At 37.5% G+C, this 18,498-nt stretch overlaps 1 protein-coding gene across 1 annotated transcript; it reads left to right on the forward strand.

The window, feature by feature from the left end:
• Positions 1-3,035: 3,035 nt before the first annotated feature.
• LOC146139326 (kelch-like protein 26) lies at positions 3,036-17,475 on the forward strand. Its single transcript, XM_083392403.1, has 18 exons — positions 3,036-3,138; positions 4,011-4,107; positions 4,688-4,808; positions 6,060-6,213; positions 6,586-6,803; positions 7,498-7,647; positions 7,868-7,985; positions 8,497-8,591; positions 8,731-8,920; positions 9,569-9,763; positions 10,213-10,284; positions 10,831-10,974; positions 11,699-11,873; positions 12,821-12,938; positions 14,325-14,514; positions 15,163-15,357; positions 16,428-16,571; positions 17,297-17,475. The coding sequence occupies exons 1-18, from the start codon at positions 3,036-3,038 to the stop codon at positions 17,473-17,475; spliced, it is 2,658 nt and encodes an 885-aa protein (XP_083248529.1).
• Positions 17,476-18,498: the final 1,023 nt, after the last annotated feature.

Here is an 18,498-nt window from a genome sequence, read left to right on the forward strand (position 1 = left end):
AGGTTCACAAACAAGCACTGAAAGTTATTTCAGGTTGTTCAACAAAATGTTACGTCTGGTTTAGTTACTCGTAATTAGATATCTTGGTTGTTCGTCGTAGAACCGAATTAGTATTGTAGTCTGCTGTTTGACTAACCATCGTTTATCTACAGTTACAACCAAGTTGGCTACAACCGCTCGAAGAAACCTTTCTGAAATATATACATTTTCAATCAAATCATTGTTAACAACTAATTTTATTTAGAAAGTATCTGTTGTGTAGTAAACAAAACAGGTTCGCCTAATTCTCAATTAAACATTTTATCTTAAACCTACTAAGTAGTAGTATGTTATGATAACTCTCATCAGTTTTTAAAACCCCATAGCGCTTATTTTCAGTTTTCGAAAAGCCCATAGCGGTGATCATCTAAGTCAGTGGTCGGCAAACTGTGGGCCGCACAGCCATTTTTAGTGGGCCGCAAGCTACTTTTTAATAGTTTAATTTTATCATGTAGTTGTGGGCCGCGTGAATGCTGAACATATATTATTGTATTTTAAAAGCTGGTAAGAAATTTTATATTGTCTCAGCGTGTGGCCCACGTGCTAAATGTGGCCCTGTGAGCAGGGGTGCCCGCAGAAAATTTTCCAGGGGGGGGCAATCAGGGGCGTAACCAGAAAATCAAAAAGGGGGTCCTGAATTTTCAACTTAAGGAATTCCCCTATATTTCGTCTGACGTTAATGAATAATGACGTCATAAAACAGTGACAGTATGGCGTCATAGAATGGTGATTGCAAGATGTGATAAAAAAACTAATCAGAAACAGACAAATACGTCCACCAAAAGCGAGCACGTGCGTCGTCGACAATCCTGTCAGGCGCCAGCTGCGAAGTCACGGTGTGCAATCGTTAACTTCAGGCAAAAAAACAAACCAAAACCGTGAAATATGTGTGTTTAATTGTGGTAGAATCACACATAATTCGACTATCAGCAGCGCAGTTTTAAAGTTCCATATACGAAACGAGCGTTCAATTACAAGCACGTCTTTCATCACCTGCAATACTAAACGAAGATCGTTTTTTCCGGGTGTTATTATGCCACGATTAGCACAACATCTGCGCCGAGCTGTGTGTGTGCCAAGTCACCTAAATTACAAGCTGCGGTTGAGGGGTAATAAGTTGTGTCCATTGCACACTTAGCCCATGGTCTTAGAGTATACTTAAAGAGCATAATTTTGCGTTAATCATCATTACTTAAAAATGGAGACTTGAAACGCGCACGACAGTCACCATTATACCTTCTTTTACGAAACTGCTTCAGTTAAACAAATGTCGATGTTACACCAACATCGGATATTAGTGTAGAGACCGAACAGCAAGGAACATACTGCGTATAACTCGACGTTTTTTAGCGAGAAAAAAAGAAAGAAGGTTTGGCTTAGCGTTGTCAATTGTCGAATACACACTTGCTAATCAGTCAACCTAAGTCCTAAACAAATAACAAAAGAGAAAAACTTCCAGCGTTTACGGTCGACCAAACAAAAGACCAAAAACGGCGTTATGCACTCGAATTTGGTTTCGCATTAGATTAAGAAGCGTCACCCAATTACTTAAAAAGCACCCCGCTTCGAACAGTTTGTTAAACCATGACAAAAAACGAACAAAAAACGATTATATCCATCACAAAAAGGGGGTAAGAACTCCCGCCCCCTGGATACGCCACTGGGGCAATGGATAATGTATAATATTTTTAACATATTACACTCATAAATAATACTAATAATCGCATTTTTTTAGATTTTAGATTCATATTTGCGCACGAGTTCGTTCGAGGATAACTAAGAACAATTGTTTTATGGCGTACCTTTGTGACGCTAATCTAATGCCTCAAACTCAAAACAAATATTCTGGATCCGGCCTTTTTTTCCTAGTGATTTTACGTATTGGGCCTTCGAAAGCTCTGAAAAGAGTTATTTGGGCCGCGACAAAAAAAGTTTGCCGACCACTGATCTAAGTCAAAAAACACCAAACAAATTTAATGTGTCGTACGAACACAGGAAACATTTGGCTGCTATTATTCGTTACTTGTTTTAAAGCAGCTATTGTAAACAGGCGATTTTACTCGCAAAGCCAAATGCTAAATCACAAATAATTATAGCTACAAATCCATTAACGTTGATAGGCTCGGAAAACCATTAAAATAGCGTTTTTTCTAATAAAGCTGGGTCAGTTCTAGATTTGTACACAAAAACGCCCGTGAATTTCAGCACACCATAATTGCGCATTTTTAACAGTATTGCCTTTATGCTATTGTCAATTAACTACCGACAAATTAAACCAAAACAATATTATAATATAGTGTTTAAAATTAAGAATATCGGTCTTTACCAGTTAAGTTAAACATGCGTCAAACGGGCCGCTTGACTCCTTTTTCACATTGACACGCACAAACACTAAGTCAGTTACTTTGCAAAGTTTTACTACATTGTGGGTTCGTGGCGTTTTGCGGTGCTTGAAAACATTACACTTTATACGGACTCTAATGCCACTGTAGCCTACTGCTTTGAATGTTGCTAAATCGTCTGCATGCATATCTACACTGTCAATTATAATAGGCATTGTGCAGACACGATAAATATATTTGATTAGAACAGTTTTTGTTGTTTAGTTTTGTTTTTGCGGCCCGCTGAAGTACCGGTCCTCAAATTATATCATGCAGCCCTTAGTAAGCCTTGAGTTTGATACTTCTGGTCTAAATTACCTTGGTTTAGGCTTGATTTCATCACAATAACGCGTCGCGTCAGTTCCTAAAAACTGAAAATGTTGTTGCGAGTACAAAAAGGGAAGACGGGGAGCAATGATATCAGGCAATCTAGTAAAAAAGCATTTATAGAAAGCATTTGTGACAAACCGTAAAAACAAAAAGTCTGAGTAAACGATGAAACGATTTTGAATTTCTTTGCCTATAGAGTCGCGGTCTAGTGATTTCCTTACAACTTAGGTTCGTTTAGCGAAAAGTGAAAAGATCGCGCTTACGCTCTACTGGAGTCACTACGCCATGTTTCAGCTCACTTGGTTGTTTGCTATCGCGGCTCCAGACGAGTGGGCGAAACTAAGGTTACACCGATTGTGGGAGTTTCTAAGATTTCCCGTCTTCATGGGCAAGTAGTTAAACATTAGCCACTTTTAAGGACACACCTTGGAAAGCTGCCTCAAGCAACTAGAGTATGTAGATGAGTAGTTCCCAAATCTGTTTTCTGAACACGTGCAGCTGCTAAAGCAACTTAGTTTCAGACAATGACCTTTGTTATGCCAGATATTGATAAATGAAGGATGAAAGCTTTCAGTAGCTTGTCGCAGGTGTATGCTTACAGTTATTTTGGCAAAACAAATCACTGATTGTATAAAAAGACATTGAATTTGAAATAACTCTGTTGCCCTTGAAAATGTCTGGTGGTCTAGATTTTGTGAAACAGTGCTGTAGAATGCTGTGACAAAACTTAGGACAATCAGTTTGCTGTTGCTGTTTTTGTTTCATTAGCGCTTCTGACAGGACGTTTAACGTAAAGCCAAATCACTATAGTCGCTTAATACTTTACTTATAAACATTGAAGCTTATATACCAGGACTGTATGACATGACAGGCTTGCTTCAAGTACAACCACAAAGGCTGTGGAAAGTATGCTTGTTTGTGTTTTAGGAAGTTTGTGTTTTAGGCAGAATACAAAAAGAGCCTCCAAAGCGATTATTCGTCCCGTTTATGACTTTGTCTGATCAAATCTGGACAGATGAGAGGTGGCATATATGATTTTTAACCTAATGCAAAAACCTTTAGAATGCCTTACACAGCGAAAAGTATTGCAATTCAGTTTTAGTGCATTTTCATTTCGGAGGGCTAATCTTGGCCGACTTAGCTTTGAAAAGTTTTGCTATTTTGCTCTTAACAGGTGGTATATATTTCTTAAATGTAAAAAGTAATTTTATGTTTTGTTGAAATCGGAAACTTTAAAAAGCAACGCTTTGATCAATTTAGAAAAACTGTTCAAAAGCGGCGATGATCACGGAAAAGAAAAGGAGAAACTTTGCAAGGCTGATAAATACCCAGGAAACCTTTTGGCTAAACTAAACAAGTAAGGCTTGCCTAATATGATGGTAGTATTTAAGATACTGGTACCAAACGCTGTTGTCGTTGAACTATTGTAAACAGTGACATCGTTTGCTTATAAAGGCGTTTGCTTAAAAAGGTAGTCACCTTAGTTGACATAAATATCAAGGCAGTGTTTGCTTAAATATTTTAAATTAAGGCTCCATTTCAGGTTTTTTAATTGGTTACAGCAGGGCTTTTAAAATTTGTCTTAAAACAATCGCGCGACACGAACAAAAGCGACTTAAAATTAATTCAGCACACCTTAATTTTTGACTTGATAAAGCGCCGTGTAAGCACAACGCCATTTGGCTAAACTGTTTTCGTTTATGCGGATTAAAAAATCAAAACAAGATTTGCTTTTTATCGGAGATACCTAATTTATACAGACATGGCAATGGATCCGCCGCGCCTGAAATAATATTTTTTAGTTTTGACATTTACATACTGAATACCAGAAAAATAAAATTATATATAGATGTCACACATTATGTAAAGTTAATAGATACTAAGTCGCGACCCCACGTTTGAGAAGTCATTGCTTTCAGGAATTTGTTTGTTTGCAGACAAAGATCGGACAATGCGTATTGTGACATCACTTTAAAAGTCAACTATACATTATTTTCCTGCCATCGCTGCGTTCTAGCGTCATCTAGCGAATATTTTAAGACGATGTTCAATTCAGAGGTAAGTTATTCATACCAGGACAGCATCGAATTAATACGTAAGCAACTATTACGATTTACAATGTTCGGCCTCACTATTCTTTAAGTTAATTCATCACATTGGACCATCTTACTTACAATCATACATACCTAAATTTATAAAAGATATTGTTAGCTTCGAGTTTCGCTACCCATTAACAAAGCCCGTAGTCCGCTCGAAAACCCAAATGATGCATAACTCGTTTGTTTGCAAGTCAATTCGACTCTGGAATAGTCTGCCAGCGAAATTGTGGGCTGTATCATCAGTTTAAATATTTAAAAAAAATATTAAACGTCATTTTTTCTATAAATTGACCAAAACACACCACCTTTACGGAAAGAATCCTAAACTTACTGCTGTTCTTTGTATGTTGAGATTAGGTCACAGTCCACTGAATATAACATATACGTTTCGTAGGCCTACTTGTTTTTGTGTAGCTTCTGAAACTCCAATACATTTGTTTTTTGAGTGTCCACTTTTAACCACCGAAAGGTCCGTTTTATTGAGCGCAATTTGTTCTCTGTTTGTCGATAATTCAGTAATGTCAGAGATTACGTTGTATTTTTTGTCTAATGCTACTTTGTTGAATTACATTCTGTTCGGACATCCTGATTTAATTTGCTCTGAATCTCTCATTTTGTTTAACGCTGTATCGCGACAAAAGATTTTCTTCAGTCGTAAGGCGTCCACCTGATTGTCGTTAAATCAATATTAAAAAAAATGTTCGGCCTCATCGGTTCTGAATTTTCTTGAGCAAACGTCAGACGACTTGAGTAGTCTTGAGTATAGTTCCGAGTCCGACTCGAGTTCAATAAACCGACTCCGGCGAGTACCGAGTCCCGCGTCCGACTCATTATGTCATTGGCAAACTAACTTACTCCTAAGTCACGTCATTTTTACCAATAAATAGTCCTCAAGTAAGCACTTACCCAAGTAAAGTTAAAACAAAGTTAGTTGCATTAATCAATATATATTTTATGGTTAAAAAATCAATAATCCTTATACACTGAATCAGCAAAACTGTTTGACCCAAAAAATAGACAAACTCCGTTTTGAAACATTCTGAAATAATTTAGGACAACTTAAGGCATATGACTAAATAAATTACGTCACGTTGTGCACTTAAGTCAATACAGCACTAGCGATATAAAATACCAAAATCACATATGTGAGTATATACGGCGTCTAAGGCGATGTTGTACTGCTTTTTTCGCATGTTGTTTCTCTCCATAGATGAAGGAAAAGTATCAAAAAACTGTTGAACTGTTTTCACTGAGCACCGAAGCCTTCTGCAGATACCTGAACTTCCTCTACACAGCTGAAATTCATTTGTCACCTGCTGTCCTGACTGACGTGTTGGAAGTGGCAAATCTTACTCTGACAAAAGGTTAGCGTCGTTTGTATTATTTTCTAAGGGCGTCTGATTGTTTGGCAAAATTCTGTAGTTCGTTCTGGAACAAATGTGCCAATAATACCTTGATTTTTAGCAGTAGATAATACGTTTATTACTCATGGTGTTGTTATGGAATTACTTCATTTGGCAAACCAATGGAATTTTACGTTACTCCCACCGTTTCAGATCAGGTACTTGCCGACTCGGTTACCCGGTGAGAAAAGGCTTTTAGATAAGGTGTCAAATAGGCAATTTATTGCCTATAACCGAATAAATAACTTCTTTTTATCCATTTTTTCTACCCAATTCCAAGTGGCTCTCTTTGAGAACCACTGGTCTAACCTCTTTAAACTGCATATTGTGCAGACCTGATGGACGTGCTATCGGACTACATGGTCGGAGTGCTGGAATCAAAGAACGCTTTGTGGTTCCGCGATATCAGCCTTAAGTACTCACTGCCTGACGTGGGAAACAAAGTTGATGAATACCTCCGTGAGAACTTCAGCGACATCACCACACTGGACGGCTTCACGTTGCTGGAGGAAAGTTGCTTGGCGCAGATTCTCGCGGGAGATGAGATTAACGTAAGATATATGTTTCGTGTTTTAACTGATGGTGGTGATATTTATTAAAAAAAATTGACCTCGACCTAATTAACATGCGGCGTTACCAATTTTAGGCATTTTTCTAGTGAACGTATTCCACTATTTCTCAACTCATGGGTCGCCGTTTGATTTGGTTGGGTCACAGACTGCAGTAGTTCACATAATGCTTATATGCATTAAATCCCTATTTATTTATTCTTATGTCTTCTTTGTGTTTTGTTTGCCCACAAAACGTGAAATTTGTCTCGCCAAAGTTTATCTGTTAAACTCATGCTTAATATATTTAAAACGGCGAAAACTCGAGTCCGACGAACGCATGCGCAGTTCAAAATTTCCGTAAAACTATCAAATTGTAAAGGTGGAACAGCATAATATGGTTCACATTTTCCCAACCATGTATGGTCGGTGGATGAGTTGTATGACACCTCTATGAGTAGATTGCGAAATATTAATCTTATTTTAGTTACGCAAACTGGTTAAGTAGGATGTTGAGAAATATCGCAGTCGGATTTTGGACCTACATTTTGCCGAAGCCATGGTAGACCCAAAAAATAGATGGTAGAGTAGACCCAAAAAGCCTGCAGCCATGGTATTTATGTTTACCTTTAGCATGTCAGACCTGGTAGAAATCTTGCTTTTAAACCTTTTCTCTAGTTGGGTATTTTGTATTCAGGTCTGTGAGGAAGAAGTCGTTTACGAGGCTTTGATGAAATGGGTTGAGTTTGACGTTTCCACACGAAGAGCCTCGTTCCCAACTCTATTCAAGCACATACGACTGCAGAACATCCCGTACGATTACATTACAGACAACATACGCAAACAGGCAAGTTGTTTGGGTATTGGGTACACTATATGTACGGATCTGTCATGAAGCTTGATAATGAATTATACCAAGGCCGAGTAGCTCGACATCATGATGTGATAAGTAATTTGGTATCGGATTGTAACCGTCGATACTTTTGCCGAAATATCGGCTATCGGTATCGGAATAACATACAAAGTTTCGCACATCCCTACAGTAAGTTATTCATTGCTGCTTTTAGGCTCTTGTGAGGGAAAACGTAGAATGTCGAAATCTGGTTGAGGAAGCAATGGACTCCCACTTTCGACCAAGAAAGCATGAACTACAGCCTTTACGATGGGGTGGATTGTTTTGCCAAGGTTAGACTCATCAATTGTGCAACTAAACCTTCGTGCTTTGGTTTAGATTTCGTAGGTATGTCCAGTACTTTGAATTTTATTTTGGCCTTTTTTTGACACCCGATACTAAGAACAAGAATATCGCGGTTCTATCAAATTAAATTATTACAATTGTACAATAGGCAAAAGTTATCAGAAATAAACTTTAACTTTTATTTGTATTTTTTCGAGGTATAACGTCAAAACTAGCTTTGGCGTTGGAAGCTTATTTCAATTGTTAAATTGGTTATTTCAGATATTAATTTGCTATTTTCTGATAAATAAAACTTTCAAAAAAAAAATTGCTGAATAAAATTGTAACATATGGTCAAAAAGCAGTGTCAGTTTGGTATTGGGTCAGCAGCGATCAACCTAGTGTTGGACGAGTATCACTTGTCATCATCGGGTATCGGCTCCGATCCGACATCCCTAACAATTTCTGCGTATTTTTATTTGCCTTCAATCTCTCTTATTATACGGGCTCTTTTTTCAGAATTCACAGCTTTAGCTCTAATGTACTCCAACGGAAATAATGTATCGATGGTGACCTCGCCCAAAGTCAAAAACAGCAAGTGGGAAAATTTACAGGTCAGTATTTTAAACGGCCAGAGATTAGATAGTGTTACATGCTCATTGTTTTAACTATGCTGTTGACTTTATCTTTTTAACTACAGTATGCTGTTGACTTTACCTATATTACTATACAGTGTTGTAATTTATGTTTCAGTTGGATAATGACCGAGGACTTGCAGGCAGCGTAGTTTTACCGTTAAGTGACGGTTTCTACTTTTGCGGGGGAGTGGACCCACACTACGGAGTAATACACGGCGATGTCGCGAACCTTGTCGACAACAAATGGACTGACATGGCGCCCATGATTGCACCACGCTGTGGAGCCAGTGCTGCCTACTTATTCGGTACAAATTTGCGCCCAAGTTTAGAATTAGAACTTGCTCCACCAGGCAACGTAACAATAGATAGGGATCGCTCTTATAAACCGACGTTTCGGAGGCAGATAGCAGCTGACTCCATCAGGGTTAAACATTAAAACGAGAATGCGTTGGCCGGCTTATATACTGAAAAAGCATAAAATCAAACGACTGTAGATTTACAATAAATATAGAGGTACCTAAAGTTTATATCTTGCAACTTAACTCAAAATGTTTTAACAATATAAAATTCCTTATCCTCTTTACATGTATTGCATATCAAAGTTGTACCAAATAGTATCACGAGTTATGATTGGAATATGTTGGATAGCTACAGTAAAACTATTATTTTTGAATTACGGCATAATTACACACGCTTATGTAGACTATAGGGGTCACTAAACTTGTTTTATAAAATATCGCAAGCCATGACATGCCCAACATGTTTTCAACTTGAAGTGTTGAACATTTTTAGAGCTCTTTTTTTTAAAGACGCTATATATTGCACGGCTCATTGGCCCGCTTAATAAGGCAACGAGGTTTTGCAGAATACCAACTATGTCTATCCACAACAGCCATCAAAAAGAGTTTAACGCAAACTTCATGGGATACAGGCAACATCTTGGTTGTGTTCAGGTAGGATATTTGTCTTCGGCGGTTACCAGTTGTCTTGTGGCCAGCGGCGTAAGAAGCCGGCAGTTGGCGCCGCAAAAAGCTTACAAGACCGGGGTCCGGACTTTGTCGAGATGTACAACTTCTGGTCGGAAAGCTGGACAAACGTTGGTGCGATGACCACACCGAGGTACAACATGTCGCTGGCTACCGACGGAGGTTAGAAACGAGGGGGGCATGACAATTCATAGTTACATCACAACGCGAAGTCCAAGAGTTACGTCATACCGTGACTTAAACGTGACGTCATAAATGGGTAACCCTATACACAACATGTTTGCTTTTACTTATTTATAATAGGCAGAAAAACAGTTTCTGGGGAGCCTGACCAAGACCACTCCCCCTGAATCTGCACCTAGATCTGTCGTAATTTTGCAAAAACTATGGGTCACTATTTTAAATTATAATTATCAACCAGTTAACTTAAATTTGCAGTTTCTAGTTTGACCTCATATAATAGTCAACTCTGTGACGCTACTTGAAACCTTTTTTCTGCAATATTCTTCAACATTTGACAGTTTAACGTCCTTTCAAAGATCTTACAATAAATTATATTTTCCATAGTGGCTAACTTTTCATAGTAGCTAATGTAAGGCTTTGATTGACAGATTTCGCTTACTTGATTGGCGGCGTGAAAGGATCCAAGATCAATACTTCAAACTCAGGAAATGGATGGCAACGTAGCTATTTCGATTCATAATTTGCATTATTTTAAATACAAATTTTAAACTATGATAGCTGGAGAACGAATGTCAAAGCCGAGATGGTCGAGTACATCATCATCTTGATAAAAACGCTTGATGTCGATTTTCTCCACCCTCTTGGCTTTAACAGTCATACTCAAGCTACACATCAACACCAGTGCTTAGAGTACCTATGGATAAATATATTTTAAAAAGGAATTAAACTGTAAGGATTTGAAACAATGGAGTATAGTGGTTGGAGGTTATGGTAAGACGTAGTAGGAATATTAAAGCCAAGAAGTAGGCAGTTTTGAACGTTTCGAATAACTCTTTATTCATTTTCAACACATTTTGCAACATTGAATAAAGAGTTATTTAAAACGTTCAAAATGATACCAACTTCTGCATGGGCTTTGATATTATTAATGCAATTTGAAACAAACAAAGAAATACTGTATTAGACATTCGGTCGATCCATTCAGTTGAATGTATGTTCAGAACCGTTGATACACCTCTATTTATTAATTCGTGTTGTTTTATCAGCAAGGAACGGATATTGTGGTCAGCCGTGCTCCACTGTAGAGCATTTCGATGCAAAGCAGCTCACGTGGACAACTTGCAATGACATGACTACGCCAAGACAGTGCTTCGCGTCTGCATTGCACAACAACGCACTTTTCGTTTTCGGTGAGGTGCCAAGTAGTGCTTATGTAGTGTGTATAGGAACGGAGCCGATACCAAATGCCAAGTGGTAGTATCGGCACTTTCCCAATACTACGGTGGTATAGGTATACCGATCATTTTAAAATGATATAGGAATTTAAGCTATGGTTTGTAATTTGACACAGCGATTCTAGTTTAAAAGTCAAATTTATTAAAAACGTAGGTTAACAACTAGAGTCTACTATGCTTCTTTACTCTATCTAAATCATCTTGCCAAATGCCTTTGAATATTTCAATTTTTGCATGTTTAAGCGAAGCCTTCGGTCCGAAATATCAGGCATTAGTATCGATATAAAACGTCAAGTATCGTACACCCGTAAGTACCTTTACTGTTATGCATGTAAACTTCTGTGTTGAGGTAAACTAAAAAAGGTTACAAACTATAAGCATACTAATCGCCCAATTGTTTCGCAACTTTTTAGGTAACTTAACTATACCATATTTAAACTGTTGCTACCAGGCATAGCAATACTAATCAAAAACAGCTCCTCTGGAAATTGTAATTCTTAACCAACATTTCGGTAACCTCTTTGTGGGTTTTCGGTGTCATTTCACTAACGAAGGCGACTTGCATAGGTTGCCGAAACGTTGGTTAAGAATTACAATTACCAGAAGAGCTGTTTTTGATTAGTTTTACAATAACATGTTTATACAGCGGCCAACAAACTTATTATGTACATGCGTATAGGAGGTCTTGATCCTTACAACTCGCAACCTCAGACCCAGTACCTGGTCGAAATGATGAATATTGTCGACGGAACGTGGACAAATATTAAGACCAAAGTACCCCCTGCCCTAAGACAAGGCGGAACCATCTATGCCTCTGCAGCTACTGTCCAGAAATACATCTGGGTTGCTTTCAGGTAAAAAGTGAAATAAAATCAGGGCGATAGTCAACGCTTGACCTCAGTATCAGTTTACATCGATCGGTGAATCTAATCACAATCCTAGATTTGAGTTCAGTTGTCAAAATATAGCCCTTCAATCATCAGTGACCGACACAATTTTTATATTAACAGAGCAGCAGGTACTCCACGCCCAACTGCTAAATCAATAAAAGGTCTTTTTTAACACGTCAACGATTCTAATAAACACACAAATGTCATCATAATAATTCGATCAAATATACATACCTCTGGAGCATAATAGTTAAATGTTGTAGTAAGACGTCATAAGAGTATCAAAGCTCCTACAGACGTAGGTTTCATGTTTGGAAATACTGTATCATATCATATTGATACCTACTTTTGCATGGGCTTTGATATTCTTATTACGTCTTATACAACCTCGTTGTTAAAAAGCGTTTAGAGGTAGCTCATCCAAGAAAAGTTGGTTTTGTATAAATTACTTAGAAAATTTGTATATTGTGTTACAATAGACGTAGTTGGAGTTACCACAGGAATAGCCTGTTTTTGATCGTAGCAAATCTATTCGCCTGCACGAAAGAAACATTTAACAAAGTGGATTAGGCCTATTTGCATATATATATGTACTGCTGTAGACGACAAGACAGCTTAGCTTTGTAATTGGTTATTTTTCAACAAACTTTACATTACTCTTCGTAAAGTCATTTTTCCATGCGCTATAGTTTTATCTCGTAATCGCAATTTTGTTTAGTAAATGTGTTGAAAAATATTTTATATTCATGTTTCTTATGGGAAAGTGCGCAGTTAAATTTAAACTCGTAAAGCCACCAATGAAACCAAAAAAGGCTAAACTTTATAGAGTTTAAATAGCCCTGTGATTCTCATTAGCAGGAGTTTAAATTATATGGAGACGTTTTCAGACAAATGTTCTATACTGTTTTCAGCAACTGCAATCTCTTATATCTCTTCAACGGAAACACAGGCGAGTGGACAGAAGGCCCGACTCATAATTTCTCAACCAATCAACCACTTTTGCTGCTTCCATGGCGTCTAGAGGACGAAGTTGAATAAACTCAAAATAATCGGACCTTTCACCCTTTAAGTTTCGCGTGTTAGTGTCAGATGATTTGGTTTGCAGAGATTGTAACTTGTGACTGATTGAAGCGTGTGACTGCGAAGATTGTAACTTGAGACTGTTCTAAAACCGCTAAATGTCGAATATTTTGGGACCATGTATATTTTTTTTGCTTTTTGAATTTGATCACTGCCATTGATGTGTTTACAGTCCCAATAGTGACGCATTGTAGCGATAATCACTTAAACTAACTATTCTAAAGCAAATGGCGAATCAAAGTTTTCACCATTTTAGATTCCTTTCTCTGTATGGTGCCTCTTTTATTTTTTCGTTACTTCGCCTTTATAAGCACTTTCTTTTATGTTTTGAAATTAAATTGTTGAAAAGCAAGTTATCCTAATATTTTTGAAACATTTTTTTGTGAAATATTTTTTTTAAATATGCTACTTAAAAATTTTCGGCAAACCTCGTTATTTTTTGCAAGAATATCAACAATACGCAACAACAATTTCTAACCAAAAACGAATACGCCAATACAATACAGCCGGTGAATCTTTCACACACAAAAAAAGTAGAAAATCTAATGTGTACGAAAGGTATACACTTCACAAAGAGGAACGAAAAGCACCCTTGGATTTCGCGACTTGAACACCAGGACCTAACCAACCGAAAACAGCGGATTGGTGTCGCAGTGTAAGTCATCATACAATATTAAAAGATAATTGACTTCCATGTACAAGTGTACACAACAATAGATTAAAATCAAAACAATTGTTAAACTTTTATGTTTGGCTTTTCCAGGTTGGTGAAAAAAAGAGAAAATATATTCGTCACACGATGAAGTAGTTTGTAATCGCCAAACGAACATTAATTCAGATTACCATGCAGCATTATATTTACTTCATCGTATTATATGAATTGTTGTGCACAGCTTTAATTAGCAAAGTTTAAACTTTTTCCCGCAAAAACTCGTATAAAATGTTACAGGCGGGCGTAACGTTTGAAGTCATGTCATGAAAACGACATAAACGAACACACGACAGTGATTTGAAGGAAACGATATTCGTAACTAAGTTACAAATTAAAATGACATTCGCCGTACGTGACTATGCACTACGAGATCTCTTACACTGAATAACGTTGCAGAACTTTTGTGATGTCGGAAAATGTTGCTAAATTGAATGTTTCTAAATATTTTTGGAAGTTTTTTTTTAGCAAGTGGGAAAATTTACAGGTCAGTATTTTAAACGGCCAGAGATTAGATAGTGTTAGATGCTCATTGTTTTAACTATGCTGTTGACTTTATCTTTTTAACTACAGTATGCTGTTGACTTTACCTATATGACTATACAGTGTTGTAATTTATGTTTCAGTTGGATAATGACCGAGGACTTGCAGGCAGCGCAGTTGTAGTGTTGATTAACGGTTTCTACTTTTGCGGGGGCGTGGACCCACAGAACGGAATAATACACGGCGATGTGGCAAACCTGGTCGACAAGAAATGGACTGACATGGCGCCCATGATTGCACCACGCTGTGGAGCCAGTGCTGCCTACTTATTCGGTACAAATTTGCGCTCAAGTTTAGAATTAGAACTTGCTCCACCAGGCAACGTAACAATAGATAGAGATCGCTCTTATAAACCGACGTTTCGGAGGCAGATAGCAGCTGACTCCATCAGGGTTAAACATTAAAACGAGAATGCGTTGGCCGGCTTATATACTGAAAAAGCATAAAATCAAACGACTGTAGATTTACAATAAATATAGAGGTACGTAAAGTTTATATCTTGCAACTTAACTCAAAATGTTTTAACAATATAAAATTCCTTATCCTCTTTACATGTATTGCATATCAAAGTTGTACCAAATAGTATCACGAGTTATGATTGGAATATGTTGGATAGCTACAGTAAAACTATTATTTTTGAATTACGGCATAATTACACACGCTTATGTAGACTATAGGGGTCACTAAACTTGTTTTATAAAATATCGCAAGCCATGACATGCCCAACATGTTTTCAACTTGAAGTCTTGAACATTTTTAGAGCTCTTTTTTTTAAAGACGCTATATATTGCACGGCTCATTGGCCCGCTTAATAAGGCAACGAGGTTTTGCAGAATACAAACTATGTCTATCCACAACAGCCATCAAAAAGAGTTTAACGAAAACTTTATAGGATACAGGCAACATCTTGGTTGTGTTCAGGTAGGATATTTGTCTTCGGCGGTTACCAGTTGTCTTGTGGCCAGCGGCGTAAGAAGCCGGCAGTTGGCGCCGCAAAAAGCTTACAAGACCGGGGTCCGGACTTTGTCGAGATGTACAACTTCTGGTCGAAAAGCTGGACAAACGTTGGCGCGATGACCACACCGAGGTACAACATGTCGCTGGCTACCGACGGAGGTTAGAAACGAGGGGGGCATGACAATTCATAGTTACATCACAACGCGAAGTCCAAGAGTTACGTCATACCGTGACTTAAACGTGACGTCTTAAATGGGTAACCCTATACACAACATGTTTGCTTTTACTTATTTATAATAGGCAGAAAAACAGTTTCTGGGGAGCCTGGCCAAGACCACTCCCCCTGAATCTGCACCTAGATCTGTCGTAATTTTGCAAAAACTATGGGTCACTATTTTAAATTATAATTATCAACTAGTTAACTTAAATTTGCAGTTTCTAGTTTGACCTCATATAATAGTCAACTCTGTGACGCTACTTGAAACCTTTTTTCTGCAATATTCTTCAACATTTGACAGTTTAACGTCCTTTCAAAGATCTTACAATAAATTATATTTGCCATAGTGGCCAACTTTTCATAGTAGCTAATGTAAGGCTTTGATTGATAGATTTCGCTTACTTGATTGGCGGCGTGAAAGGATCCAAGATCAATACTTCAAACTCAGGAAATGGATGGCAACGTAAAAGCTATTTCGATTCATAATTTGCATTATTTTAAATACAAATTTTAAACTATGATAGCTGGAGATTGAATGTCAAAGCCAAGATGGTCGAGTACATCATCATCTTGATAAAGACGCTTGATGTCGATTTTCTCCACCCTCTTGGCTTTAACAGTCATACTCAAGCTACACATCAACACCAGTGCTTAGAGTACCTATGGATAAATATATTTTAAAAAGGAATTAAACTGTAAGGATTTGAAACAATGGAGTATAGTGGTTGGAGGTTATGGTAAGACGTAGTAGGAATATTAAAGCCAAGAAGTAGACAGTTTTGAACGTTTCGAATAACTCTTTATTCATTTTCAACACATTTTTCAACATTGAATAAAGAGTTATTTAAAACGTTCAAAATGATACCTACTTCTGCATGGGCTTTGATATTATTAATGCAACTTGAAACAAACAAAGAAATACTGTATTAGACATTCGGTCGATCCATTCAGTTGAATGGATGTTCAGAACCGTTGATACACCTCTATTTATTAATTCGTGTTGTTTTATCAGCAAGGAACGGATATTGTGGTCAGCCGTGCTCCACTGTAGAGTATTTCGATGCGAAGCAGCTCACGTGGACAACTTGCAATGACATGAACACCCCAAGACATTGCTTCGCCTCTGCATTGCACAACAACGCACTTTTCGTTTTCGGTGAGGTGCCAAGTAGTGCTTATGTAGTGTGTATAGGAACGGAGCCGACACCAAATGCCAAGTGGTAGTATCGGCACTTTCCCAATACTACGGTGGTATAGGTATACCGATCATTTTAAAATGATATAGAAATTTAAGCTATGGTTTGTAATTTGACGCAGCGATTCTAGTTTAAAAGTCAAATTTATTAAAAACGTAGGTTAACAACTAAAGTCTACTATGCTTCTTTACTCTATCTAAATCATCTTGCCAAATGCCTTTGAATATTTCAATTTTTGCATGTTTAAGCAAAGCCTTCGGTCCGAAATATCAGGCATTAGTAGCGATATAAAACGTCAAGTATAGTACACCCTTAAGTACCTTTACTGTTATGCATGTAAACTTCTGTGTTGAGGTAAACTAAAAAAGGTTACAAACTATAAGCATACTAATCGCCCAATTGTTTCGCAACTTTTTAGGTAACTTTACTATACTATATATAAACTGTTGCTACCAGGCATAGCAATACTAATCAAAAACAGCTCCTCTGGAAATTGTAATTCTTGACCAACATTTCGGTAACCTCTTTGTGGGCTTTCGGTGTCATTCACCCTAACGAAGGCAACTTGCATAGGTTGCCGAAACGTTGGTTAAGAATTACAATTACCAGAAGAGCTGTTTTTGATTAGTTTTACAATAACATGTTTATACAGCGGCCAACAAACTTCTTATATGCATGCGTATAGGAGGTCTAGCTCCTTACAACTCACAACCTCAGACCCAGTACCTGGTCGAAATGATGAATATTGTCGACGGAACGTGGACCAATATTAAGACCAAGGTGCCCCCTGCCCTAAGACAAGGCGGAACCATCTATGCCTCTGCAGCTACTGTCCAGAAATACATCTGGGTTGCTTTCAGGTAAAAAGTGAAATAAAATCAGGGCGATAGTCAACGCTTGACCTCAGTATCAGTTTACATCGATCGGTGAATCTAATCACAATCCTAGATTTGAATTCAGTTGTCAAAATATAGCCCATTGGGTAACTGCTCCGGAGCTGGAGCCGGAGTCATTGGTGTGTGTTTGATGGCTCTGGAGCTGGAGGATATAAGTTTGACAACTCCGGAGCCGGAGCCATTGGATAAGTGTCTCATTGGCTCGGGAGCTGGAGCCGGAGCCAATGCTATTTTACGGTGGCTCCTCAGCCCTGCTTTAAAGTGAACACACAGAGCAACCCCACAAGCCTTTCACTGTTTTTTGTTTTTTATAAAGTAGTGTAAAAATTCATTGAAACTACCAATATTCGAACTTACTACACAAATAACGCACAAATGTTTTATAACTGTCTTATTTGAGCAATTATGCTGCAAATTTAAAAACTTTTATAAAATTACAAAATGAAAGAGTAAATATAATATTATATTACAAACCCAAAGCCAAATGCTAAGCTGTACCTTAACCCCTGTAACATGCATTGTTTTAGTAATTATTTGAACGCTGCGCTGGACATTAAGTCTTACCTGTCTACCAAAGTAATTTATATTGATGTCCGAAAAATCATTGAAATTATGCAAAACTCACAAAATTAAATGTAAAACTCAAATCAATAAACAATCCTGTATTAATACAAGCTTAAAAGAGCTATCAGGTCAAATAGCAACTTCCTTATAGCATTTCTGACATTATTTGAGTTAGCGTTTGGGGACCGTTGGGTCGGGTAACTAAACCTCTCAACGCTAACCAAATTTTGGCTTAAAAACTAAAAAAAAATATTTAAACGTTTAATTTCATCTAATTGTTTCTTTGCACATAATGACGCCATTTAACATGGAATCGCGATTATCTTTCTCCAAAATATCGGATATAGGATTAAAATGTTATCTGACATAATAAAATTACGAATGAGATATTTTAGTTGTTTGGTTCAAACCAGAGTACTCAGTCATG

Source organism: Ascidiella aspersa, chromosome 6 (genome assembly GCF_963924565.1).
Source record: "Ascidiella aspersa chromosome 6, kaAscAspe10.2, whole genome shotgun sequence".
Taxonomy (NCBI): domain Eukaryota; kingdom Metazoa; phylum Chordata; class Ascidiacea; order Phlebobranchia; family Ascidiidae; genus Ascidiella; species Ascidiella aspersa.

Excerpts from the sequence above, each read along its gene's own strand:
- LOC146139326 (XM_083392403.1), top strand. The coding sequence starts at position 3,036 with ATGTTTCAGCTCACTTGGTTGTTTGCTATCGCGGCTCCAGACGAGTGG. Across the intron at positions 4,108-4,687 it reads CTTTTGGCTAAACTAAACAA|ACAAAGATCGGACAATGCGT; the intron begins GTAAGGCTTGCC and ends GTTTGTTTGCAG. Across the intron at positions 7,648-7,867 it reads CAGACAACATACGCAAACAG|GCTCTTGTGAGGGAAAACGT; the intron begins GCAAGTTGTTTG and ends TGCTGCTTTTAG.